The sequence below is a fragment of the Columba livia genome, chromosome 2 (genome assembly GCF_036013475.1).
Source record: "Columba livia isolate bColLiv1 breed racing homer chromosome 2, bColLiv1.pat.W.v2, whole genome shotgun sequence".
Lineage (NCBI taxonomy): Eukaryota > Metazoa > Chordata > Aves > Columbiformes > Columbidae > Columba > Columba livia.
Window position 1 is genome coordinate 117,596,676 of NC_088603.1, and position 23,127 is coordinate 117,619,802.

A 23,127-nucleotide genomic window follows, 5' to 3' on the forward strand; every position below is an offset into this window, starting at 1 on the left:
GAGCTCTTCTTGGAGACACACGGTAACAACATTAGAGTCCATGGAAATGATGAAACATGGAAAATTCTGATTTGATTACCAGGAAAAATGTTTTCACAGCAAGAGCGGTTAAGCACTGGAAGAGGTTGTCCAGAAAGGTTGTGGAAGCTCTTCTCAAATATATTCTGAACTCAAGTGGTCAAGGCCCTAAACAAGCTGCTTTAAGTGGAATGGCTTTGAAAAGTTCAAGATCTCTGGATGTCATGCCCAACCCACATGATTCTATGTATGATTCTATAGGTGATATCTACTGCTTTTTCCTCAGACCTATCAGACAAAGTGTTTAGATTGATGTTGTGATTTCTTCATGAGACATCCATCCTGGTTGGTGTTCGTTTCTTTGTAATCTTCTGGACTACTTGTTGCATTATTTCGGTTTTTATTTTCCAGGATTTGAAATCTAAGTTCTGTATGTGTGACAACCTGGAGAAGTACAAACACAGCATGTTAGCTGTTCAGTAATGAGCTAGCACTTCAATGTGATTTAAGACAATTTGTTAGTGTTCTTGTTTTCTTTTGTTAGTATATCTCATTTTGTGCCTGGCCTCTGATTTTTATTCCCATCTGAAGTATATTACTGTACATAATAGCAAAGCCAGAGTAGTACTTTCAGTATGTTTCTTTCTGGTCTTGGACTTTAATGAGAAGCTTGTGCTTTAAGCTGATAGATTCCTGTCTCTTCTTTTTTCCTCTACACTGACATAATTTGCAAGGATGTACTTTGCCGCAGCATCATTTCTGTAAATAATTTACACAATTCTTAATTTCTTGAATCAAGCCTCTGCAGCTACTCATCTAATAATGTATTGAAGTCCAGTGCTTTTATTTTGCTGTTCACTGTGTGGCAGCTTGCATTCAAGATGGTTTTGGTTTTTGTTGTACTTTCTGTGGCCTCTTGAGCTCTGTCTTTTTGTGGCCTTTTCGCTTGCCACCTAAGGTTTACCCCAAAAATTCAGAGCTAATCCAGTACTGAGGAGTTCTACAGTAAGCCAGTCTAAGTTAGATAATGAAGCTTAATAGTTGCAGTGGGGCTTTAGTGTAGGAACATATACACTGTTTTGCACTGGAAATAATGATGTGGGTTATTCCATTGCTAGTTTCTAAATCAGATTTGAAAAGAAGATATGGTCATGATTATGGGCAGGTCAGCAGAAACATCCATTCAATCAACCTTTTAGCAACAACAACAGGGAGGCTGCACTAAAGAAAATACCTTTTCATTAAATAAGTAGTATTAAATAGTCATCCTGAATATTAAGCAGGGTCAGTTCACTTCAGAAGCTGTGGAAAGAATCCAGAGAAGAGCACCAAAATTTATATGAGCTTTAAAAATACCTTCTAACTGGATTTGGGCTTTTTAATCTACCAGAACCAAATTAAATGTGAAGAGCAGCAACTTTAATAACAATAAAATGCTGTATTTCATACAAAGGGCAACTAACCCATGTAAATCTTTTGCATACTAAAAGTTAGCATTGATTGCCGGCAGAATTTAACTGATATAAAAAGAAGATGGTGGATGCATATATATGACTAGTAGCAACAGTTACTGTGGACTGAAATATTTATGGGAAGTAAGTCCCACTTTTCAGTCTCATGCCAGCTAAGCTAAATAGAAATCTTCTATTTGACACCTTTCTTAATAGTTGGCTATTATGTGATCTTTCACAAACTTTATCTCCATGAACTGTTCCTTGCAATTATCAAGGGTTAGTTGAACCTCTGAGTTTAGCTGATATTGTTACCATATGGCACCACTCACATATTATTGACTGCTGAAAAATACAGTATCTTTGCTTAACATTGTGTTGTGTCGCAGAAACACTGTAATCAGAAATGCAGCCGTTGTCTAACAGAACTTAGAGATCTTTTGTGATAACTACATCTGCTTTACTTTTCTTACCCAAGTGTGTTCATACTCGTTCTCTGTCATAGACTTGCCAACTGTTAGAGCATCCATTTAGTTTGGTCCCATTTATCACAATCTCTTTGAATGGCAGTTGTATAAGTGGAAAAATGACTTTTAGATAGGCACTGGCATACTGGAACAGTCAGCAGTGTTCTAAAGGAAAGAGAGAAACTTCCTCGATGATTTTCATACTAGAGATACATACAAGTTCACTTAGAAGTATTTTTCACATGGATAAAAGTTAAGTCTTATAATTGCCAACTATTACTTGACAAGGAGAGCTCTAGCTGTGGAGAACTCCTTGACATAATTGTTTCTCAGATCATTAGCCAAAGTAATGAACAGGAGAATCATTGTTTTGCATTATTATATAGAATTTAGGCTTATATAAATGCAAGCGGATCTTTTTAGAATTTCTGAAGAATGTGTCAGTCAGTAATTAAACAGTCCAGAAACTGACAAGAGCACATATAAGAATAAGTTCTGGTTCCCTTATTAGTGCTTTGTCCATTTTGCGAGGGTAACATTTTTTTGGAGAGCATTGATATGGACAAAGCACATGGCCTTATGATACCACTCTCTGCAGCCATTCTGCATTTCCCAATGATAATTTCTGGCTCTTGGGCTTAATGAGAAGTTTGTTCTGCAGAGATGCCACACACAGCCTCAAAAACACGAACTGTCTGACGTGGCTTTTAATATACCTCAAGCTATCAACTGCTAGCAAAGGAGTTGGTGATGAGTGATTAAGGCTCCTTCCACTTAAGGCTCCTTCCACCCATCATGAAGCATAATTGTGGTGGCTGATATGATGCGTTTGTGTTTGAGGAAGATGGTTCCAGAAACTGAGAGAATGTGTCCACAATACTCATAAAGCCAGAAGACAGTACAGTGCTCCGATGATGTGACATCCTTTTAAGATATTTAGGAACCAATTGCAAACTAAGGTTTAAATAGCATGCAGGCAAAGCTGAGCCATCATCTGGGGAAATCACAGTCATTCTATCTAAATGAGTGGATGTTTCAGATATGAATCATGAGCTGTGGTCAGTTAAACTAGATTGCGTAGAGAGACTCCATTGGAAAGGCATTAAGAGGCCAGTGGCCTTGAGAAAAGAGTGAAAGAACTGGCTTAAGCACCTTTAAAAAACAGGAGGTTGGCAATTGGTCAGAAGAGAAACGTGTGCAAAAACATGTTTTCTTTTTAATGATGGTGTAATAGATGGCAATGTGATATACCATCCTTTCGCTTTATAAACTGTAAAACATTCTGTTGCTAATCTATTTTTAAACTTCTTTAGCATCTTTTCTATCTTAACATAGAAAAAAAAATGCAAAGAAAGGACAATTTATGTAGTCTTCTCTACACTAAGGCCAGAATCAACAATGTCTCTTTTTCTTAATAGATATTGTCTAAAAGGTTTTTTGACTGTTCAGTAAAGGAGAATTAACAGCCTCTCCAAATAAATCCAGTGCTTCATTGTTTTCACTGTTAGAAGATTTTCTCCTCAGTGTCTAATCTCAATCTCTCTTGCTGCATTTCTGACTATTTTTCTTCATTTGGTTCAGCATCTACATGGAGAGCATAGAGATTATAGTGTTCATTTTGCTATAGCCTTCAAACATTAAAGCGGTAGCCCTTTCCCCATCTCCCTGTTTCTTTTGCTTGAGAAGCAGCCCTTATTAATGCAGTCTTGTAGATCTAGAACTTCAAATATGTGCTCAGTCTCATTTTCTTTTCCTCAGACTTTGTATCAGTTCTGAGTTGCAACAATCAAAATTGAATGTATTACTCCAGCTCAAGTGATAAGTAACACGAAGGAAAACAGAATTGATTTCTGTGTTTTTACACAGTACTCCCATTTATCACTTCCAGTGTTCTGCTCACCTTATTTGCAATTTTATAGCAAGGTTGACTTACACTCTGTTTGTGATCAGCCCATGTGCTCATAAGCCACAAATACTTTTCTACAGAAGCATTGCATAGCCACTTAGTTTCTTCATTTTGTATTTCTCTACTTATGTATTACTACAATAGTCTGAAACTTCACATTTGCCAGTCTTGCAATGCCCTACTTATCCCTATTGTTTCCAAAGTAATTCTGAAATCCATCAAGAGAATTCTGAATTTCAGTTGTAGATTTCAGTGCACTCAGTCCCTCTCTGAGTGATGTTATTTACAAATTCCTTCCATCTTTTTTTATCATGCTCCTAAAATGCCGCCTTCCAGTTGATAATAAGTAAACTGTAGTTCCCTAAGCAAAGAGTTCTGCATATCTCTGTAGCCACCTAATTACATTTTATATAGCCTAGCTTTATTTAATAAAATGTTACGTGACACAGCATTGTTAAAATCAAGACATAAAATTTGTTAACTTGTTAACTTCCAGGCAGTTGTATATAGTGTGATATTTTCTGCTTTAACAATTGCACATATTTTCCAGAGCTTGAAGGCAGAGGGAAGAAGCAAAAATATTTAACCATAGGATTCTTGTGCCAATTGAGATGCACTGGGTTGTATCTACCTGGCATCTGCCCATATGAATGCCTTGGGACACCTGAAGTTGGATTAATCTGCAAGTCTTTAGCTGTTCTTATCCCCTTCTTTAGACAGAGGTGATATGTATGTACTGTATAGATATAGCTAGCATGTGTATTTTTGCAGTTGTCCTCTTCACTGCTCTGAAATTTATCTTTTAACACTTCTGAAATACATTTGTAACAGGGCATTTAACAGGCTAGTAATCTATCAAACCCAGATGATTTGAATGTATTAAAGTAGTGTCTGTTCAGCTCCTTGCTTGCTCGAGGGTGAGATCTTAACTTTTTGCCTTTTGTTGCTGATATTAGTTGTATTAAGCACCTTAATGCTGCAGATTTGTGGTGAAAAGGGATGCAAAAAAGGCAGTGTAAACATTAGCTTTGTCTCCGTATCCTTCTAGTCTTCCCCCTGTGTTGCATAGTGGACTTTTTCTTTCACAATCTTCTTGCTCCTAATGTACTATGGAATTATTTCTTCCAGAGTTCGATGTGTCCCTTGCCAACTGTGTCTAATTTTGGCCCATTATACCATGTTCTGCTGTGGTATTCTGGCTTAGTGAGTTGACCTCATTTCCATTGCCTTCATGCTGTGAGATCAACAGTGAAGTCCTAACTAAGACAATCTGGTCTCATTGTACAATCCCCATTATTCTTTCGCAGGATGCTTTGCACTCCGTGTGGTCGGTATTGTTTTTTTAAAGAACTGCGAGCTTTCTTTAACTCCATCTTTCACTAGCATTGTGTTCTTGGGGATTGTCCCTACTAATTCTGCATTTACGAAAGTATGCCAACTTGAACCACATTTTTTAAAATTTTGTTGTAATTTCTTTTTTCTTGTTTTCCCAAACAAGCTTTAGTCTTTGATGTTGCTATCAGTCATATGACTTACCAGATCTCCATTTTGCCAATTAAGTTAATATGTTGATTGTCAACTAAATCTTCCAAGTCCTCCTACATACCATTAGTAGTTCTTGCATTAATGTTCAGCCATCAAAGACAGAAATAAATGTACCACTGTCATCATATTTGCCCCTTCTTTATCCCCTCCTTTTATAAATAAACTTCTTTTGGCAGTGGTCCACAGAACAGTATTTTAATTTATTTGCCCATAGGCTTGGGCCATGAATATAAAAACAGCATTAGAATTTTGGAGAAATCAGCAAGTTTGTCTGTACAGCATGTTCCTTTCCTTTGTGCGGCCTGCCTTCCATCTTTGCTTAACTATTGCCATATCTCTAAACCTTCCTGGGGCATCAACCCATGGCTGAAGATGCCAAAGCTGTTCTGCCCATAGCACCTGTTAAACCGTGACTTCATTGCTAGTCTATGTCTGTCACTGCTACTATAAAACATCAACAGATCCCTGGGTTCCATGATGAGTCCTGCAGCATCCTTGTCACTTCTGATCCATTCCATCTCATTTCTAATTGTGTTCTTAGAGTGAAGGTAAATGGACAACAAAGTTTAACAGCCAGTGAAATGGGCAGATTTTGCAGACATCATACCTACCAAGACCCTTATGAGGTTCATTGGATTATCCCTGTTGTCCTCATTTCCGTTCATTAGCCCCTTTGAGTCCCCTTTGGAGGTCGTGAATCTCTTGCACACTGGAAGCACTGGCTATTCTTAATCTGTTCTTTGGGATAGGTTTCTTCTTTTTCCAGAACAGGTTCTAATTTTGGGATTACCTTTCTCTGTATATAAAGATCATATGAAGGTTTGGAGACTTTAGCATGGAGAGATCTTTCTATTCTCTGATGGTCTGCTTGGGTGCTTTGTGATATTATATATGAATTTCAAACTTGCCAAACATTCGCACTTTTGAACTATTAGTTACTGAGTGCCTGAGACCAACAATTTAAAATTTACATGTACCCATTTAAAACATGCTGTGTCAAGAGGAATAGGAATGTAGTCTTTGATGTCCAGTGCAACAGATGTGTCTATAGTCACAGAATCACAGAATGTTCGGGACTGGAAGGGACCCCGAAAGATCATCTAGTCCAATCCCCCCACTGCAGCAGGAACACCTAGATGAGGTTACACAGAAAGGCGTCCAGGCGGGTTTTGAATGTCTCCAGAGAAGGAGACTCCACAACCCTCCTGGGCATCTTGTTCCAGTGCTCTGTCACCCTCACTGTGAAGAAGTTTCTTCTCAAATTTAAGTGTTATCAACACTGTTTCCAGCACAAATTGAAAACATAGCCCCATACTAGTTAAAATTAACTCTGTCCCAGCCAAAACCAGCACAATGGGCCAAACTTCTTTTTGCACTTTGTCTTCCATTCCACTTACTGCTTTACAAGCCTTGAAAAAAATCTCAGGGCTAGGTCAGTGTTTTCTATTAAGGTAGTTGGTAGTCATAAATAGTTATTGTTTACATCTGTGTTTGGGTGGCTAAAGTAATCTGAGTTGGTAGCCTATTTTAAAAAAGTAAGGACTTCAAACAAGAAGGCAGTTCACTCCTGTTACAACATGAACCACCAAGCTGGGTGTTAAGCACCATTAAATCTGTATTTTGCTGCCAAAAACAATGTGGCATGAAGGAGCAATTAATGCATCAGACTTCATAAGAGCTACTGGAAGTGGTGGAAGTTTATAGGATCAACAAACATGAATTTGGACATGGTTGGCCTACCCGGTGTAATGGATGTGTAAGAAAAGCACAAAAATTAGTTACTAAAGTGTGTGTTCCAAAGTAGTCACCTGGTTTACAGTAGTCTGTATTCAGACTGTTCAGTTGGTAGAAGCTTGTGGATGTTGAGACATGAGACATGCACTGTGTTGTTGCAATGTCTTCTAAAGCTTACTATCACTTTTTAGTGGATTTGATAGCAGTTTTTAATCCTTTGGGGATTTCGTGGAGCAAGAGAGCATCTGGTGTGCTACAAACATAGCTGTTGATGTTCTCTTTGGATTTAGATTGCGAGGGTGTGTTTCATGCTGACTGGCTTGAGTAGCAAATGTGGAGACCCTGCTTAGGAGTCTGATCTTCTTTATGCTTCCTTTACTGTTAGTGGAAACAGAGGAGCTCTTCCAGAGTGATGATGCAGAGCACCTAAATTAAGCGTTTATTTCTGTTTCTTGGAGAGAGTTCCCCTTAGTATTAGAGATTTTGGGAGTGAAATACAGACACTGATCTCTTCCCTGTCACATGTGAGCTTTTGATCTGTGGTTGTCAAGAGTAAAATGAGCCAGGCCGGTGGTGTTGTCTAGCCAGCTCTCCAAAGTGTTTGCTTTCAGAAAGTCAGCTGCTCAGGTTGCTGCATCTCCAGATGCTACATTTGCACTGTACATTCATCACGGATCAGTTTGATGCTTGTGCCCAGTACTGGAGAATCACATTTGTTCCATGTTACAAAATGGCAGTTATGTCTCCCCACATACATAAATAAAATGTAATTTTTCCTGTGTGTGATAGAAATGCTGCTAAATTTTGGGGGGGGGTTAAATATTTTGCAGATTTTAATGCAAAAGCATCACAAAGTATTTAATATTTTCTCATCTTTTGCACATAATTTCTTTTACATACATTTGGGAAAGTGTGTGAATTATAGGGCTGTGTTTCCCCCAAGGTAAAATATAAAAGCACAAAAGAGGGTTAGTAGCACTTTGTAGGAAGTATATAATTACTTAAGTGGTACTGACCACTTTATTTGGATGCATCTTCACTTCTCTCACTGATTTGCTTGTTTGTTTTTGTATTGTGAGGTATAATGGTCAAATGGTGTGATATTCACACATAAATTTCATGTAAGAAATACATAATACTACAAATGAACTATATGTAGTGGATCATTAGTAGTTTAAATACATTGGGAGAATTTTGAGTCATTTGAAAGAAAGAAATAATAGATTTGCTTATTCCTTGTCTTTGAACATTCTAGTCAAGATGAGATATCCTACCAGTTCACATCTATGCAGTACTTGCTGTATCCCTACTAAACCACCAGTGTGCCTTTTCAGGTTGAGCTACAAAAATAATCCCTGCCTTATTGTCAGAAGAGAATTTTCAGTGGAACTTGGAGGAAAATAATTGGAGTAGTTGTTCATAGACTGATTACTCAGTTCCTTTTGATAAGAGTGTTTGACATTTGCTTTGTAATGCAAATAGATGTTGGGTTTTAGCAGATATGTTTTGGGGATGGGTGGTTGTTTTGTTTGCTTTTAATAAAAAGAACAACTTTTAAAAGCCATTGTGAATTCTGCACAGAAGTAGTAATTAGAAAACATAATTCTACCATTGTGCTTAATCAGAAAAACAGAAATTTAAAGCTCAACAGAATACAACATAAACTTTCCAAGAAATGTTTGTTGTTCCAGCTCATTAACACACTGTGTCCGGTGGACAGCTTTTTTTAAATACCATTAAAATTAATAGTGTATTTAAGAACTGCTTTATTGGCATGTTTCTTCAAATTCTAATTTAGACCTAGTGGTTAATTGCGCTGTCTCTGTCATCAGAGCATAAAGAAGTAAATACACTCTTCAGCTTCAGAATATTCAATTTCTGCTGGAACTTTTTTACTTGGGTGAAACTGTGTTCTGTGGGTGAGGTAAGAAATGAAGATTTCAGGAGAGGTTGCTAGCTCATGTTGTAGGAGGAAGACCTCTTAGTCCTTCCAAGTTTAACAGAGCAGAACAAATGTCAGCCTGATTTCACATGACTAGGCTATTGAGAAAAGGACTAAAATATCTTTGTTAGTGGTGTTGTTTCTCATAGACTCTTTCAAAACAGCTAGATGTAAACTTGCACATTTTGTGTCTGTCCTAACTTGTTCAAACTATTTTTCCCTTTGTAGAATTCTTTAAATGAATCAACAATAGCTAAACAATTGAACCTCTTGTTAGTTTAGTTTGGTTTGTTTTCCTCATTTGGAAGTAGATCTGCTTTCTGCTTAGTATTTTTTTCTTCTTAAAACATTTTGAAAATTTCTGTCTCATTCACTTCATTTTTTTTGCCATTATGAGTTCCTTTAGCTTTTTTTGTCCTCATCTTTTTCTCTTTGAGCTTTAACTGAGTGAATAAATTCTTCCTGTTCCCTTCCCAGCACAGGTTTTCTTTGATCTCAAAATTCTTGGCAAGTTTGGCTTAAGTCACTGGCGCTGGCCAACTCTTTATTTCCCACATTTTTTCCATTGGTATCTGTTACTCGGAATTATGTGTACCAAGTCTAGATAACGCTGACTACTTTTATGCATCCCTCCATAGTGTTTTAGCCTGAAAGTATTCTTTCATATGTTAAAATAGATCACTGGCAGCTTCACCTTTCATTCATTAGTGTGTTTCCACCTTCTGTATCATTATGTGCTCTTCTGGTTACATTTCAGCTGTTTCAGCTACTTAAATCTTTTGAGTTGTGTGGTCCCCCGAACACAGATCTCAGGAAAGGTCCTCTGCTAGTTCATCAAAAGCAATGACTATCATGAAGTCAGCAGTGACTTCTTGCATTTGTTCTTCTTTTCTTAACCTAAGAATTTTTAACATCATAGTTTTGATCTTGTGAACGTAAGTCCATAATACTTTTAAGCTTTTACAATTAATATCTAAAGTGGTCAGTGCAGCATGCATCTGTTTTCTGATGAAGTCCACAAATGATCTGTTGTTCCACTGCTAGGTGACCTATATTAATTTTTCTTCTTAGGTAACCTACTGCAATCTTCTCATTCTCCCTTTCTGCTATTCTTCTGGGTTTTTTTTCACCTCCTTTTTTTTTTCCACAGGTACTTACTATTTGGCGTATTTTCTGGTCCACAAGAACTAATGAACTTTACCTGTGACTTTGCTTACATTTGCTTTCTCTTCTGAAGTTCCAGCCTATGATTTTTCTCTCGGGTGGACTAGTTAACATTTGAATTTGGTTGAACCTCTTTCTAGCATTTAGCTTGGGGTTTGCAGTTTCTTTTTCACACCTTATAAGAAAATGTGCACCCAAAAACTTGGCACTTTTTTTTCCAAGATTATTAGCCAATAAAATAAAAGATGCAGTAATTCTTCCTACAAAGCTTGCTTTTCTCATGTTCTTACAACAACAGGCTTACAACTAAGCTAATACTGCTCTTCTTGTATTCATGTGGTAATATAATGTGGCATTCTTTATAATGCTCTTGATTTATGCAGCCTAGTGAAATAGCTCAATCGCACTTGGCTACAGTTTCATATTATGTTTAATGCAATCTGAAAGTGGAATGCTGCTGAAAAGTGACATTCTCTTTCCGCCTCTTGTGGTACATTCCAGCTTCGCATGAGATCTAACAATCATATGACCTTAGGATAAGTTGGATCATCTTGATGATTTAATAGTGGATTGTTGTCCATGTAACATTTGTCGATCTGGCTAGTGATACGGCTACACAGTTTGCCATCAGCTGAGCAATGGAGCTTCAGGAGGACCAGGCCTTTCAGAGACAGCCTGCAGTTAAATGAGGTTAAATATGATAATAACAGTTTCATGTCTGTATTACTCTCTCCTGCAAAACACTGTCAGGCTTAGGGACAAAATCTTGAATTTACTGAAGTGTGGAGTAGCACCTATGTTGACACAAGTAGGTGTTATTATTTAATCTCCTTTTATGTTGAAAATGAAGGTAGCTTCAACACCTTTCTTTGAGGAAAATAAGTTGTTTATTTAGTAACCTATGATTCTTTTCTTTGTAATTTCTCATCTTACCTTTTTAGTGAATTGAGTAAGTGCTGTTTTAGACCATACACTGGTTTGTTTGTTCAGGTGCAGGAGGCACTGGTATCTAAAAATCCCACTTTAATACGTTAATTCTGGAATTTAAATATTTCTGGAACAGTTCATTTGTGCAGAAAGAAGATCATTTGTCATACCAGTTTGATTTATACAATAAGTACATGCTCTTTATGGCCTTTCTCTTGTCTCACTGATGTTATTTTCTTGCTGCTTATGCAGCACATTTCACTATTTCTTTCCAGTTTTTCTCCAGTTTCACCATTAGTCATAGCCTACCTGTAATTAATATGCATGTGTTCCACAACCCACATCACAAGAAGTGTAGAAGCATTACATATCCACTCTACTTGAATGCAAATCCTATGATTTGTTGGCAAAATAATGCCATGTAGCAGGAAACCACAGGCAGCAGTACCGTAGGCTCATATGCTGAGGAACCCCAGTACCACGCACGTACTCTTTCCTTGCTGTGATCAAATGCCTTTAGCATTGCCTGCTTTTCAGAGTCCATTCTTATCACTCTATTTCTTTTTTTACTACTTCACATCTTTCTGATTTACTTCCATGAGATTACTGTGGGACAGGATGTCAGCTCGGCAATCAGTAAATTAGCAAAGGCTGTTCTGAAAGCAGGGCCAATATTACCAGTGAAATATGGGGCTCCACGAGGGAGATAAAGCGAAAAATCATTTAATGTTTCTGACACATCTGCTTGTTCATGGCTCCAGTTTGAAACAAGCGGTGAGAATTAGGGGGTACTACATAGCTAAAACATGTGCTAATAGACTGGAAAATGTGCTGGTTTTTACTGCTAGATCACAAATGGTGCCAAACATTTATCTCTTAGTTGTCTTAACGGATGTAGAATGAACTATAGTGAGAGTGTTCTAGCAGTGTTAACTTTTCTGGTGTTTCCTCTCTTTCTGTCTTTATTTGCTAATTTGTTTTTATTGTCTCTTTATTTATTATGCCAGAGGTGATACCCACTGCTAATTTGTTTTATACAATTACTTTTTTCAGTTATTAGAATTCCTTCAATACTCAGACGTGTCTTCACAGCCTGAAAATAAGCATGAGGTTTTATGGTAAAAGAAAGTTCCATAGTTGGATTGCTTTAAAAGTTATTGGAGAAAATATTGTGATTAAGATTTTTAATGGTGTTTTATCACTGAATGTTTGACAGATGTACAAAGTAAAAATACGTACAATGTTCTTCCACAGTTTTCGCTGTTGATGTCTATAAAGTTATGTGTATAGCTGGTTTTGGTTTTAGTGCTGAGTTTACGTCACTTATTTTGTTAAGGATATTTGCCATCCACTCTTCTGTCAGTACCTCACATTAGCTGACATGAATATTAGGTTTACTTAGAAACATAGCAAAGTTACTGTCTTCATTACATTTAATTAATTTGGTTTGTACCTTATTACAGGCAGATGCACAAGCACAATAATGATCTTGATTTTCAACTGTGTACAATAGCTCTAGACATAGGTGCAAGATAAAGGGCTTTGATTAGAACACATCAGTTGTAAACTGAGTTGTTGTTAATACTGAGGACTGATTGGTACTGAAGAGAGCACACTGATGCTGGATTAGCCCACTTGCATTTACAGTAACAGCTATAATGAAAATGCCATTTTAGTAGTAGTAGGTAATTTTCTTTGTTATTCCCACTCCCTATCCCTCCCCTTTTCCCTTAATTGAAACTCTGTTTTTATGTAATCTTAGCTGACGCTATTTCTGACACTGTCTTCTGCTACCATTGGCTTGTTTTCTAGATGGGAAGTGATGGAGTTTTGCGCCTCAGTAGTTCTGCTCTAAATAATGAATTCTTCGCATATGCAGCACAAGGGTGGAAACAGCGATTGGCAGAAGGTAACTCTACTTGATCTCGGATTTACCAAAGGTTAATTGTTTTTATGAAGAATGTCTCCGATTCTACATTTGAGAAATACTTTTAGAATAGAAAGTGTAATACACCAGTAATTCAGCAAAAGAAAAATTGCTGATTCCATTTTGAATTTAGCATTCAGTTTTGCAGCTTGCTGTGGCAGCTTACTTTGACAGTATATAAAAAACCCAAGCATTTTCATCACTGCCAGCCTGGGAAACATAAATGAATGCAACTAAATCCCACCAATATACTTTTGAAATACTAATGTTATATGGTAAATTAAATCTTTCTGTGTCACACTTTTGTTTTTCATTATTTTTATATGGAATTGCTGGATGACTGTTACAGAAATCACTGCATGTTGTGTTTGTATCTGTAATTTATAATTACCCATATTAAGCTAATCCTTGACAACTTTTATTCAATATGTTAGTATTTGTTTTTTAGGAGAATTTACACCAGAAATGCAGTTGCGCATCAGACAAGAGATTGAAAAGGAAAAGAAAACAGAACCGTGGAAAGAAAAATTCTTTGAAAGGTTTTATGGTGAAAAGTAAGTACTGAAGCAAATAAAAGCATTTTTTTCATTTTCTTTTAGGAGGAAATGAAAATATAATTCTCTGCTTCACATAGCACAGTCATATGCTGTAAAACTTAATAAAGCAGTTATCAAAGGCAGAAGTTGTGGATGGAGTTACAGTGCTGTGTCTGCACTTGCATTACAATTGCATTTTTAAAGGTTCATAACTCATCCATAAAAATTCATTCCAAGGAAAGCTTAAGACACAAGGCCTAAGCATGTGACTATTTTCTAATTAGCTTTTAAAAGACAGCATTAGGACAATTCTCCCCTCCTGCAAAATATAAATACAGCTTCTGCAGACTAGGAGACCGGTAGAGATATTGCTGTAGTACGTTTTTATTGATTTTATTTTTTTCCTAAACTAGTTGCAAAGTTTCTAAAATCAAATAGTGGTTTTTGTTGTTTGACTGAGATGGCCCTTTGCTGGAGTAGAATATATGACATAGTAGAATATTGGCTCCAGAAAAATGAAAGTAACAACGACTAGTCTAATTTTAGAAGTGAGATGCAAAGAATAAATAAATACCCTTAACTGACTAAAATGAGTTAGATAGTATCTCTCCAGGTACACGACTGGGTTAAGTCAGTACAGTTTCATTAAGGATGATACAGAGATGGCATTCTGCAACAGCTGAAGATTAAGTTGTTCTGCTATTAAAAAAAAATAAAACTTTTAAGGATATTCACATCTTTTTAAAATTCAATAATCTTCCTTTTAAAAATTGCTTTAAAATGTTAATTGGTCAATACTTAGAATGAAATATCTTTTTTTAAATGTTAAGTATTAAAAGTACTAATTATTATGAAGTATAATTATTTAAAAGTTTCTGATTTTTTTTTCATTTTTAAGCATGTTTTAATGTAATTTATGCATAATACTTAGCAGAGAAAAATGTGCCCAGGGAACCATCATCACATAAGATGTCGTAGTTTTGTTGTTATATGGTTTTTACTTAGGAAATCCAGGGCACAGGGAACCCTTCATGTAAGTGATTAAAGATTAAAGCATTAACTAAAATGTTTGTGCAGTAACAGTGCTACTTCTCACAATCCACTGCCTTGGACCCCTGGGAAATGTAGTGAAAATATGTCAGGAAATGGACAGATCCATTTTATTTTGCACATCCTTGCTACGTGCTCTCTCCCAGAAGGAATACTATTTCTACACCACTTTATCTTTGCTTATAATGGAAATTCTAGGGTCTTAATACAACAGACTTTCTTATTGTCAAGTGCCTAATTTCTTACTTAACAGCTTTGAGACTTCAGTGTAGTCCAGATGTTGATCCCTTTCATACCAAAAAACATTAATTAGGTTTTTCGATAAGGAACATAATGGCTTTTCATTATGCATATCAAGAGAAGAGTCAGTTACCAGCTCTTCATGAAGGAGAGGGCTGTGGAAGGTATCAGCACAGGACCTTCCACAAGAAGTACAAATTTAGTACCAGCAAAGCGTGAGAAGCTCACTCCAGCTGAAGCCTGTTCCTCAGTCACAAATGACTGTCACATGCACGGAGAGTGGTACTCACAATTTTACAGAGCCAGCAGTCCTGCCGTGCTAGCTGAATGCTGGACACTATAATGGTTGGCAGATAATTACTCAGTCTGCAGTGATACGTGTCATTTGGGTTGATAGGTTCCTGACATCAACATTGTTATGCAAAATGTCATATCGCACATAATTTCCATTTTTACTACAGTATTGAATCTGGTCCCCCCTGCCCTTTCCCCAGCTTGAATTGTTTCACTTGTATTCTTCTCCCTGGCTGTTATGTAGGCAGATTCTACTACTTTGCTACTTGGCCATATTTAAGTACTATTGTTCATTGTTTACTGACTGAGTGGTAGCTTTTACTATAGTTTCCACCTTCTGTAAGTTCTCTCACCTTTTTCACTTTGGTTTTTAAACTTGCTTTGAGTCTCTTTTGAGCTGTGCTTATTCGATTGAAGTAGCAGATTTTGAAAGCATCCTGAGCTATTTCTCACATGTGCTGTCTGCAAAATGGATCTTTCTTACAGGTTTTCTCACTTTACAGTCAATGTAGCATTTTTGCTCTGGCTTCAGCTAATTTGATCTTCTATTATTCCATAAGTAAATTCAAGTTTCATCTTATAGTTAGAGAAGGACCATTAATAGATGCAGAATCTTTGTAAAGATTTTTATATACTCCCCGGTTCATGGCATTTAAAAACTTTAGAGTGTTTCTTCCATGTCTGCTCTACCTGTTATGTTTCTTGTGTTTGCTCTTACCTGTAACCCAGGCTGTTTATCGTGGGACTGTCAGCTGTAGTTTACTTCCAACCATTTATGTTCTTTTTCCACTTCCTCATGGTTGTTCATTTTTCCTCTCTTTGACTTCCTTTAAAAAAACCCAAAAACTTTATTCTGCAGTCATTTATCCAGGATCAGCTGATGACAGTTGCCAGAAATTCACATTCTTCTGGCTTGTTGCCCTAGGACTGCAAGGGTTATACCCTATTGCCTCAATGTATTATTTCTTTTCCCACACTTGAGAGAGTTACATGTCAGGATAGTACTGCCAGCTCACTAAATCAAAGCTTTAATTTTGAGTTAGACCTCTTCTAAATGTTATTGCTGATTTTTTTTTTATTTTTTTAAATTATTTTTTCCCCAGTACTACTTATCACAACACTGGAATATCAGCATCCATATATCCTTGAGTAGCTGTTTGGGTTGTTTTTTATTTGATGACTGACTACCCATACTTTATCAGTTGAATCCTGTCCTTATCAGCACTTTCACTGATGGCTGGTTGCTGCTGTTCCCATATTTTTGTGCTGTTTTACAAACTTTGGGTGTCTGTTTCTCTAAAGAAGAAGACAGATCATCTCTTTATCTTGCAATCTGAGATTGCCTTAAACATGCTGATCTTGAGCCTTCTTCTTTTGAAGGCCTTTTTCTTTACTGCAGTATCTTATTCAAGATAGTGGTATTTCCAATACTGCAAAAAACTGATTAATATTAAATACGTGTTCTGCTGGCCTTAATCCTACATTATCTTATTTTTCCTTTCACTTCTTCCTCTTCAATGCATTGCTAGAATTATGTGTATTTGTGTAGTATCCATGTGACAGTTGCATTCACCTTTATCCTGTCCTTCATTCCTTTGCTGATTTTCATTCCATAAAGATAACTATCAGGCAATATCTTTCTGTCATGAGAGCCAGCTAGAGAAAATAGACTTCTGATTTAGTTTCCAGGGATGCATTGGATTTCTTTGCCCTCCTCATTTTCCTGAGATAACTTTTGCTTATTTACACAAGGAATTTTAGAGGAAGGAATTTACTCACCTAAACCTAGGTAAATTTACACATCTAAATGTATAACCTAAACTTAGACTATATAGGGAACCTGTAGTCTATATAGAAGACACACCTTCTGAAATGCATTTAGTGTGGGAGATGTAAATTTGTAGTTCTGAAGTGCTCTGTAGAGGATCCTTCCTCAGCATATTGATGGCATAGGGAGACTTTGTGCATATTAATTGACTAGTAGCAGTCGATATTCATAGTTACCCTGATAGTGATTTTTTGGGGACCATTTCCAGGCTGTTTTATTTCTTTTAGTGTTTACAGCTATAACTGTAATGCATCTGATCAGTGTTTTTAAAAAGCAGAACAACAGATTTTGGTTTTTACATGTTTATGCTGTTCTTCATATACATGGAGCTTTGTGATCTCTGTGTCCTCTGGCTGCACATTGACAAGTTGTCTTGCTTCCATAATTTCTGAGTATCTTTTTTGCTTGCTCATTTTAATATTATTCTTTGTTTTCTCATTAAAATGAAAACAGAGATCAAACTTATATTAATTAGGTTACAAGATCCTTAAGACCATGAAATTTCTTTTAAGGTGTTCAATGAAGCTTTTGTGTATTTTCTACTATTACAGAATTGCTGAGGCACAAAGTCTGCTTGGAAAATCTTACTAAAGATGCTGAACACTTGTGCCTCAGCTGTCCTTAGAAAGAAATTAGGATGCCAGAGCACATATATTTTTTAAAAATAACCTTCTTTTTCCAGCCTTGGGCTTTTTTTAAAAACTAATATTTTCAAGACCAAATATAAGAAAATCTTCAGAAGAGAAGTATACATAGGAGTGGTTCCTTTGCATTTCAGCCCTAAGACTGAATACATAGATGATAAATATGTGTCTTTTTAGCTCCTGAAGACTGTTAAACTTATTTATAATTATAGTGAAATCAAGTGAATAGTAAATACATAGATATGTTTATTTAGAATATTTTTTATGTGAAATGAAGTATTTAGTTTGCTGAAAGAATGGAGCAAAAACACACAAGCTGTCAAGTGAGATCTTTATAATTGACTCTTGAGTTGTAAAATGAGGCTGAAGTGGAGTTATTTTTATTTTCATAATAAATTTGAAATGACTGTCAAATTACAAAACTGAAATGCCTGCCTTGCCTTATTAGTTTTAGGTGCATCTTTTTCTTTAAATGCAGTGTTTAAGCCAAGTTGCTGGATGTGTTAACACTAAATACAGGTGTAGGAGCAAAAAGGGGATTTCCTTTAGAACTGTCACTGATAGAAGAAGATATAGTTGTACTATTCCTCTGTAATGAATGCTGTATTAGTATTGCAGTGCTGCGCTGGTATTAAAAAAAACCACAGAAATTTAAACAGAGTATGAGTAGTGATGAATCTGTTAGCTTGCTTTTTTGTTTCATTGGAGTGCCAAATAGTTAAATAATGAATAATAGATTATGTGGTTTTAAAATATTTATATTTCTTAACCCCGTAGGAAAATCTGAGTAGTTAGTTTACCAAAATATATAAAACTATATATACAATCATAGAAATTAGTCAGACACCACTTAACCAAAGCACTATTTTAAGCTGGAAAATATGTCCTTTTTGTAAACAGAAGATGTGGGCGAGGAAGGCGATCCTATTCATTTATCATGTCTGTGATAAAAAGATCTTTTTAATTTGTGTGTTTTTGTTTAGATTGGGAATGTCAAGAGGGGAATCAATGAAACTCACTGCAGTGCAGAACAATGATGAAGATGAAAGCAATTCTTTGTGTGGGTCTTCCAGCACTCCTGGTCCTTCTAAGCAAGCAACCTTTGAGGACCAAGAAGAGAAAGGCGCTAAAGTTCCACCTGCACCAGAGAAAGATTGTTGTCCTCCTCTTTGTAACATGGAACAGGTTCCTGCCAAGGATGTAATGGCAGACTCAGAGGATATACTGATACCTGAAGAATCAATCATTCAGGAGGAGATTGCTGAAGAGGTTGAGACCAGTATTTGTGAATGCCAAGAGGAGAACCATAAAACAGAACATGAGTTTTCTGAGGAGTCAGTAAGTCCAGCTGGCACAAATGAAGACACAGAGGCAGTGCAGCTTGCAGACAGCACTGAGTCCTGTGTCATGATGAATGATGTAACTGATACTGTATCTCCTAGTGAAATTAAAGTGGAGTTGAAGACAGAATGCCCTCAGGAGGAGATGTCAGTTGTGATAGATCAGCTAGAGGACTGCGTGTCACCAGCACGATCAGCTTCATCCACAAACTCTGTCAGTGATACAGCAGAGAAGGATCCTGAGTCTGCAAAAGAGCTAATTGCACCAGAAATGCAAAATGCTGCTCTGGAAGGCTCCTTATTCACTGGTGGAGGCATTGCGGTGGATATGGAGCTTCAAAGTGACCCTGAGGAACAGTTATCTGAGAACGTTTGTATTTCTGAAACTTCCTTCTCCTCTGTGAGTCCAGAAGGACCATGTGTTAGTATTGCCTCTCCTGGAGGAGACACTCAGTCAACTTCAGAAGAACCCTGTACTCCAGCATCTCTTGAAACAGCTTGCTCATCTGAAGTGTCCAGTACTGAAAACATTGAAGGTGATATTCAGCAAAAGGCCAGTGATGAAAACTTGCACACACCTTTAATGTCGGAAATCTCTCCAATGTCCACCTCACCTGTAACCTCAGAAGCATCTCTGATGTCAAATTTACCTTTAACATCAGAGGCATCACCAGCTTCTAATTTACCCTTAACATCAGAAACATCTCCAATGTCTGATTTGCCTTTAACATCAGAAACATCTTCAGTATCTTCTGTTCTTTTAACTTCTGAAACATCCATGGCAAATAGTTTGACTCTTCCATCAGAGACATCTCCAGTTTCTAATTCCTCAAGCAATGAAAGACTTATTTTGCAACAACGGAGATCACCATGTTTGTTGGAAGACTCCCTTCTCACTTTGAAAGAAGAAAATTCTGCCATTCCTAAAGTGGTTCAAGAAGAGAATCTTGTTGTTCAGCCAAAGCAGCTTCAGAGTGCCCCTGAAAATTTGAAAGTTCCTCCACTAACAATTATACCTGATGCTTCAGTGTTGGAAGAGCCCCAAAGCAAAAATCTCACTCATCAGCCATGTAAGTCACATTCTGAAAGTGAGAAATCCTACACTGCATCCATCCCAGAACACTCTCCTCCAGAGGTGATCAAAATTAAAAATCACAGTGTTCAGCAAAGAGGTGACAAGAAAGGCACGGTCTTGCCATCAGAGGTAGCTGTCTTATCAGAAGGGTCAGTTGGCAAAAATATCGAATTGCTTCCATCAAAGCCACATGATAAACTATATACCTCATCTCTAGAGAAAGCTGCATTCTCTGAAGTGTGCAGAAGTAAATCTCACAAGCTAACAGGCAGCACCCAAAGCCGTCTAGAGAGTTCACACTCTTCCAAGTCATTGGAACTCACAAAATCACCTGAAGTGAGGAATGAAAGTAGAGACCCAGAGACCCCAAAGAGGAAAACAGCAGAACAGCACAGTTTTGGAATCTGCAAAGAGAAGAGAGCGAGAATAGATGAGGATCAGTCTAACCGTAGTGCTTCATCGACGAGTCCATCTGAAAAAGATCAGCCACCCAGAGAAGAACCCCGAGTTCCACCCCTTAAGGTAAAGTAATGAATAAACAGGCTGACTTGGAAACTAAAGGCTTATTATCTGCCTCCTACTGATTGCATGCAGACACAGTGCATGGTGTAATTTTTGTGGGTGTTGGTACTGATGGCTTTGCTTCACTACTACATTCCTACCATGCCAAATTACTTCTGATGTAAATATACCTACAGGTGTTCAGTCAGCGCCTTTGCTACAAAATTGCTGTTGCGTGAGGGAAGGTTTTCCAGGATCTATGGCTTTATCTAATCCAAGAGCTTCCCCATCATTACACAGAGCTACTTGTTTTTCTAATTGCCCAACTGTATTATCCACATGTTCGCCTGCGGATGACTTCTCTGGCAAGCATGAATAATAAATGTTACCACAACTAATATTAAGAAAAAACAACCAGTGCCTTAATCCAGCAAGAAAACCTAGAGTCATAATAGTTGGAGATCCTTTTGCAAGCCCAGGGCTTGGGGTAGACTGAAGTAGGAGATTTTCCTGTAGAATTAATTGGAAACAGAATCCTGGCTATGGGGGGAAGCACCTAATTGATAGATGTATAGATATCTTTGTAAATGGCAAAGCAAAAGCTGAAAAGATACACTAGCTAAGCAGACATTTTTATGTGTATCATTCTGCTATGTAAGAAAGTAAATTCCAGTTGGAAGCTCTTTTTTTCCTAACAGATCTATAGATTTAGTTATATATAGGCTCAGCGTTTTGACCCTTTCAATTTGGTACATGATGACATCAGCTGAGTTTTAGATCCAATTTGCTGAACTTAAGCCATTGACTTCTCAATACTAGTTTCTGATTATTCAGAAATGCCCTTTTCTGCATTTATTTTTAACTGCTGCAATCACTGAACATTGTTAATATGGCCAGGAGGGCAGATAGGCTAACTGTTTTAATCACTAGTGCAGCAGCATATTTCAATTAATTTATTTTTATGAGCAGTGATGCAATTGGAAGTTAGCCCATTCTGAGTTTAGTGATATTCTTTCATATTTAAAAAGTTTCTATCTACCCTAATAAATTCTAATCATACTCTAAGCACAAGGAAAATAAATCACTAGGGAATAAAAAAAGGTCATGACTATAATAATAAAAATAATCAAGCGCTTGGAGCTTTAGCATTTTTGATGATACAAAGTGGAAATTGAAAAAGTTGCTACTTGAAACAGAAAGCAAAATGTTTTGAAGGAATTGTGAGTTTGTGATATTCTTTAATATATTCATGTAAATTTTGAAGCCTCACAGTATTAGGCATGAGTATTTATTTATAAGCCAAAAATTCAACTGCTAGGAAAAGTGAAGTATTCCAGCCCTCCAGACCAGCACAGAGTTGTATGGTCATATAAATGGTTATATATTACAATAACATCTTCCTATTGATTTCTACTGATATCTTATGGAAAATCAGATGCTTTGAGTCTTGCACAGTCTTATCAATTGCATCTCCCTGAAGCCTACAGCAAGTGAATGAGAATACTGAAAAGTTTTCAAGCATTTCCAAAAATAATTTTGAACAATCAATTCTAGTTTGGTTTTTTGTGTGACAAATATTTGGCTCTTGGGTCTTCTCACCAACAAAGTCCTATCCTTTGTTACTAAAAGAGAAAAGAGAAACCCAGTTCTCCTAAATCATTCTGCTATATGGCTCTCACATACCATCATACCTTATGACTACTTTTTCTACAAATATAGAAATCACAGCATTAATCACTAAGTCCTGTTACTGTGGACAGCTGGTAAACATGTGTCACTTTTAAGAAATTGAAATGACTGAAATGCAATTTTTTGCAAACCTTTGGGTATTCTGAGAGAGTATATGGGTTATAAAGTGGCCCCAGGACTCTCAATCTCTAATCCTGAAAACAGATGTCCCTAATTGGAAACATACTAATAATCCCAGTGATTTTACAGGTTACTATCGTGCTTAAAGGTCTTTAAAACTTTAATGTTTGCATTTTTAATATTTGTAGGTTTGAGGATTTCATTTTTGAAATGCAGTAGTGTAGGAGGTATCCCAGGGGTGTACTAAAGCGAGTCTCTTAAAATTGCAAGTAAGGAAGGGAAAGGCATATCCTTTGGTGATTCACCACTTTTATACCACTACTCTAAAGTGCTACGTGGTGTAACATGAAAAACAGGCTCAGTGGAGGTTCTGCTACATCCAGTCTAAAGGCAAGATCTGTTGTCTGGCATGTAAGCGAAAGACAGGCTGTTCCTAATGTCTTAGTCATTGGAGACCAAGGAGCAAAACCACAACATTTGCAGCAAGTACATAGTCGTAAGCTCTTTCACAGTATGATTGCGCTAGGCTTGTTGATCATCTCAGTTACATACACTACAGATAAAACAGGTCTGACAAATTGTATCAGATAAGCATCATGTTGTCATCCAGTTCAAGCTTTCTTCTTGTCAGAAGGATCAACATGAGTAGGCTAATACAGGTGTCAGTTATTCATGCTGGAGGATGATAAAATACTGAAGTGTAAATATAATTAATTTTTAGCATTTTTC

At 36.9% G+C, this 23,127-nt stretch overlaps 1 protein-coding gene across 5 annotated transcripts in view; it reads left to right on the forward strand.

Moving 5' to 3' along the window:
- ASXL3 (ASXL transcriptional regulator 3) overlaps nt 1-23,127 on the forward strand; it is a 128,314-nt gene that overhangs the window by 96,201 nt on the left and 8,986 nt on the right. For all 5 annotated transcript variants that reach the window (XM_065053430.1, XM_065053429.1, XM_065053427.1 and 2 more), the window contains 3 exons: nt 12,967-13,063; nt 13,530-13,635; nt 18,657-20,610. In XM_065053430.1, the coding sequence (XP_064909502.1) occupies nt 12,967-13,063; nt 13,530-13,635; nt 18,657-20,610 (2,157 nt within the window). The remainder of the gene's footprint in view (nt 1-12,966; nt 13,064-13,529; nt 13,636-18,656; nt 20,611-23,127) is intronic.